General features: G+C 36.1%; 1 protein-coding gene across 1 annotated transcript; it reads right to left on the bottom strand.

Moving 5' to 3' along the window:
• Positions 1 to 2,890: 2,890 nt before the first annotated feature.
• On the bottom strand, positions 2,891 to 4,423 carry gbp (glycogen synthase kinase binding protein). Its single transcript, XM_027001592.2, has one exon. The coding sequence runs from the start codon at positions 4,331 to 4,333 to the stop codon at positions 3,866 to 3,868; it is 468 nt and encodes a 155-aa protein (XP_026857393.2). The 5' UTR covers positions 4,334 to 4,423; the 3' UTR covers positions 2,891 to 3,865.
• Positions 4,424 to 6,000: the final 1,577 nt, after the last annotated feature.

The following is a 6,000-nucleotide window of genomic DNA, read 5'->3' on the forward strand; positions in this document are numbered from 1 at the left end:
GCCGTTTCCTCTTTATAAATCTCAATCTTCTTGAAAATGTATGCAGGTGAATGAGCCTCATATCCCACCCTGTTACTGCTGGCAAATAATGATAAATGGTCAGTCCATTTTACCTCATGAATCCTTAAATATGGGGTGTCATAGTCATTATTATCTGAGATAATGGAAACAATGGGGGAGCCAAAGACAAAAAATAAGAATTTTGCATAATGTGAAGTGGACATTCTTGTAGTGAGGCAAAGAAAAACCTGTTGTTTGGTAGCCTCAGCAGATGAATCACCAATTAATGTAAGTTTGAGTGGCAGCATGTAGCTGCACCAGTTAATAATGCAGGTTTCACAAGTACACAGATTTAAAAGGTGATGCAAATAAGTTATTTGCTTTGCAAAGACAGAGTGCAAGTACACTTCATCAGACTTTTTCTGGCTGGTATAGCAGTCTCCCACTAAATGCATCCAGAAAACACCATCAGCCTTTTAGCCTAATGATGTACTCCACAATGGAAAGTGCTAGATCGTTTGCATCACTGTAGCATCTCTCCTTTGGATTATGTGGGCTACGAAATGGGGTAAGGAGCAAGCTCTTAAAGGGGTAGCAATATGAGTGCAGTCAATTGCTGTGATTACATTTAGAAAACTGTAAATTTCACTTTGATATTGGCTTGTTCACCTACTTTATAAGAGAACCAACCAATACAGCTGGTGTGATGGCACACTAGGGTGGCTGGGATAACCACATCCTATCAGCTAATTTCCTCTGGAAGGAACTGGTTGCCATGAGTCTGAGGGTTATTAAGAACTGTAAATGGATAGGTATTGCACAGTTTTGCAAGGTTGGTCTCTATAAAACTGGGTGCAACTCAGTACATAGTTCTATGGCTACTGGAAATCTAAATTGGACAATATATAGTAAAAACACATAAAAACATGAATTCATGCAATTGTTTTATAGCTGTTTGCAGCCTGTAATTATCTACAACTATTGTAAACTCTTATGTTACAATTACATTTTCAAAGAGGGGATTAAGTAATTGAATGCTGAAAATAAGCAATAAATATGAATACACAGGGTAATTAACTGGTCCCCACAAATATATCAATAAACCCAACATACAAAACATTGTTTAGGATGAAATTATTTTTATTAATAAGTAGTCTATATGCAATGATTATATAGCTGAATAATTTAATATGCACTGTTACATGTGAGAACTGTGATTTAACTGTAATTCCCTAATTTACCCCAGTGTGTTGTCAGTTGCTGCTATCTTTAAATGTTGTGTATGGCTCTACACATAGGTCAAATCTTATGTAAATATATTCCCAATTTCCAAGTATATCTTTACAAATACCAGGGAGGTTGCATACATTTCATGTCCATTTTTGTGCATATATACCATTTGAGCCCCCTGGTTATGAACTACATTGTAAGCACCTAATTCTTTGTTTAAAACCCTTCCCTGTCTACCATTAGGAATGGTGGGGAATCAGTCTAGACAAGAAACACTCACACTGAAATACCATACAAGAGACCTTTGCTTTTCTAAGTTTAGAACACATAGAGTGATTTTATTAGACACTATATAATCTTGGACTAATTATATAGTAACTTGGCAGTAAGATTACAAAATTAATAACCATTGAAACTGAATATTCCAGTATGATTGTCATCAGTTGTCCAGACCTAATGTGTAAGATTAGGCCTGCTTGGATTGAACCTTTAAGTACACAGTGTATGCTATTAATTAAAGTCTTATGAAAATTATGTTACACTAGCTGTATATAAGTAAATATTCATACAATTGCAGGGGAATAAATCTCTGTATATAAAATACCAATTTCATGTTTGAGAAAAAACATGTAATTAAAATGTAATCTACAATTATCATTACATTTAAATGTTAAAATTTAAGGTTTAGGTAAATTGGGTAACTGGTTCTAGATGTGTGCAGCATTTAGACTGGTCACTTTGCATAATTTCATAGCACTTAGCAGTTTTTAAACTTGACGTTTGTGGGCAAAATACACTAAATAGACTATAAACTTTAGCAGTTGAACCAAGCGAACTACCAATCTAGGTAAATTCCTCTTCAGGGTTCCAACCACCTAGATTATTATCTGAGTTTCACAGATGAAATTAGTGTCAGTTATTTAGCAGATTTAGGAAGTCTACAGAAAAATCGATGTGACCCCCCCCACCCCCCACCCCAGATATTCCAACTTCTCGCCTCGGGGGGGCGCGTCAGTCCTACGAGGGTCAAAACTACCAGACTACAGAAAACTCTTTGTTCCATACTGTTACTCTCCCATTGTTTCAATTCGTTATCATATATTTATCTGAATGTTGTATTCCGTGTGCTATGTAATATTATTTGAATACTCATACTTTCTATATTTATACTCTATATTAGTTTTATTTTTAATGTATTTGTATGTGTAAAAGTCTGAAAAGTGATGTCTGTGTTTCAGTGTGATTGTGTTTACATGGAAATTAAGGAATAAATGATTACAAATTACAAACACTGCTGTGTTTTTCAAGATGTATAACCAAGGAAAATCCTTGGCCATTAAACCTGTGAACGTAAAACAACTATGAAGATTATTTTATCTTCAAAAAAAAAAATTCTCAGGCAAAACGCTTTGTAAATCGCATAATCTGTACAGCGCAAGCGCAAGAACAAAAAATATACACAAACAGGCGTACACGTAACACTTACCGGAAATACATATGAAAATATAACGCAGACTCAAGCTATATAAAACTATATGTAAACACTTAGCTGATTCTCAAACACATTTATGTGGTCATCTAGGTGTCCTAATGGTGGTAGCATAATTGTGAAGAACAACTGTATATAGATCAATGGATACAGATGTAATATAGGTGGAAACCAAATGCAAAAAAACGTTTATTACAGACACCAAACGGCCTGAAAATCAGGACTGTTAAAAATACTTCGTTACGAAGCATACAAACAATACAGATCTAAAGAAGAGAAACATAGCCTACGAACTCCATACGGGAATCCGAAAAGCACCAAAGTGTCTGTAGTGATAGTCGTCACGTCTCAGACTGTTCTCCCCTTATTAATAACTGCAGACTTGTTGGAAAGATTTGTTAGGGCTCCGCTGAAAATATCCAAGCAGTCCATGTACTTCGAAGAAAACTTGACGGAAAAGTCCACGTGGGTGTAAATGAGGGCATAAATCCAAATTAAGACTACCTACAAAATACAGTATTTTACTGTTCCGACTAAGTATAAACAGATGTGGCCTGGCTCATGTCGGCGAGTATCCGTGAGGGACATACCCATAATTTGCTAGCAAAACTGTAAACAAAGCTGGCGAGCCATCGTGAAGGCTCACAAAGCTTGTTATTTGACGAGGGCACAATGCTGTTAGCTTGCCACCCAAACATGGTTCACCATCCGTTTGTTGTAATAGTTTGCAAACAGCAGTATTGCAAAAATACAGATAGACATCAGAGGATGTATGAAGTGAGTAACAACCAGCCTGCAGCTCACATTTCATTCAGAAAGCATATATAACCTACCAATAATTCATTAGCTAGTGAGTGTTTGTAGTAACCTAGAATTTTCAGTCACGTATCAAACAAAAACACCGCTAGTTAGCTAACAGTCAAAATACAATGTCGTTTTTATCCATCATACAAAACATTTGGATTTAATAAAGTTCGTTTTACAAACTTCCAACTTGTGACTATTATCGCGTTAACCTAGCTGATTAACTTGTTAGCCAGCTAGCTAGGTTAACAATGTAGCTAATCAATTAGCTAACCTAGCTCATTCCAACACATTAGTTCATCCGGTAGTTTGCTGGTGGCTGGCCTTTGATAGCTAACAATTTCAGTCAATTTGTTTGGAAAGGTCGTGTTCCGTCTCCGATGAAAACTGAAGTCGTCTGACGGCTTCCTTGATTAGATTTCCAGATAATATCAATTCCTGAAGGAGCTGATGGGGATCATCTTCGTTACCTGTAATATCAATTCCTTTTCGGTTGCACGTTTTAAAATGGTCCCATTCCTGATCACTGGATCCAGGTATATTGTACGGACTTGCTCGGCTACGTAAATTTCGGCTTCGGAGACGAATACAGCAACCATTACGCCTTTGAGCTCCTGCACTGTTGTTGCTCTGTTTGGCGTTGTGGGCGCCGTTGTTGGTAAGGTTGTGAAGACATGACATCGTCTGGTTAGCGCTATTGTTGTGAAGCTGCAAAGCCTCGCCGATCTTTGTCACAAGAGCGTCCACTTCCTTTGAATCAACAGTGACAGACTGCTCCAAAAATATGTAGTTCTCTTTTCGACACGGCATTTTGGTGTGTTTTGTACACGTTTGGCCACTATTTTTCGAAGATGAATGAGAGTGCTTTACCGGCGTCCACGTTCGCCACGCTGCCCGACAGAAAACAGTCCCTGTGCTTGGTTTGTAAACAATGGATGACGCCAAAAGTAGGAATGTACCAATTGTCTAGGAGACAAGAGCACATTTTATGTCTTCATTTAGATAAATAACGCAATAATTATAATATAATATTCTGTAGTATCCTATATTTCTATTCATATATACAAACTAAGCTAGGCACACAGTGTTTTTTAGTACATAACTGGCAGTTATTAATATTTTAGAACCCCCTGTTTGCCTCGATGACAGATCCCCACGTCTTCAAACCAAACAGCGTTACATAAGAGTAACTGTACACAAGCTTACTTTAGGTTTGGCGTAGTCTGTATGACAATATGGGTTAGATAAACGTCTTAAATTATTACGTGTATCATAGAGACACGTACCAAAAATCAGAACATACACAATACATTTAAGAAACTTATTAAGCCTACATAAACAGCGTTACCATAGACAGAGGTGCACAATAGCTCATTTTAATTCATGAAGTACAAAGCATGAATACATTTTCCATATCCTATAATCTGAAACATGCAAGAGAGATATTATTTTAACTTAACTAGAATTTTAGACCCTCATTACAGTTCAGTCATGTTTCTTGCAAAAACCTTACATACCTATCTGTCTCTAGAGTACAGGTACAGAGTACAAAAAGACTTCTTAAAGCTAGAAAGCTTTTATATCCAGTTTTAAGATATGTTCGACTCTGGTTTGCAATAAGCACTTAGTTTGATGAATGTTTGGCTTATAAAATCGTGTTAGTTGTTTACTGTTCTCATTGCTAAACTTGCTGCTTTCAACACTCTACCTACTGGTTAGAGGAACCAGGCATGGTTCTCCATATCAGAAATAGGACACTACCACTATCACAACCTCTGTTCTCCTGAGTCAAACTCTACTTCTTTTTCACTTCTGTAATAAGCTTCAGCTGTATTAGATTCATTTATTTGTAGTACTCTTAGCATATTGTATTTTTAAAGGCTGATGACAACTGAATTGCTGAATTATTTATATTAACGTATGACTTATCATCAAGCTATTTAATACTTTCTGACTATTATTTGCTATGTTTGTAACACATTTATTGCTATCTAATTCTGAGAACTGTTACTTGACCTTGCATTCCAAATTACAATGCAGACTACAGGCTTATTTCATATTATCAACAAAGACAGGCTCACGTATGATATAGCCCATCAAAAGATTAGCTAAGATTTCTATCATATTTCTGTTGAATAATATGATCAAGCATACTGACAGTAAAAAATCAGTAAAATAACATACCCATGTATCATTTACTTATCTTAATGATTATCTTAGAGTTAGGTTATTTAACATTCAGTCAATGAGTTTAAGACGGTAGGTGGTAGAAGAAGTGAAGATTACTGGCTGCCATACACAAGGCATTTTTGTAAGCAATGTACACTGTTAAGAGATTAAGGCTTAAATCACAAGACTTAAATCACAAGACTTAACTCACATAATGGCTCTCGAGGAACGAAAGGTTCAATTTGAAAATTGTTACTTAAAATTATGTACTTTGTTGAGAACATAACAGTGGTTAATGAAAATCAGAA

Source organism: Electrophorus electricus, chromosome 10, assembly GCF_013358815.1.
Source record: "Electrophorus electricus isolate fEleEle1 chromosome 10, fEleEle1.pri, whole genome shotgun sequence".
Classification (NCBI taxonomy): domain Eukaryota; kingdom Metazoa; phylum Chordata; class Actinopteri; order Gymnotiformes; family Gymnotidae; genus Electrophorus; species Electrophorus electricus.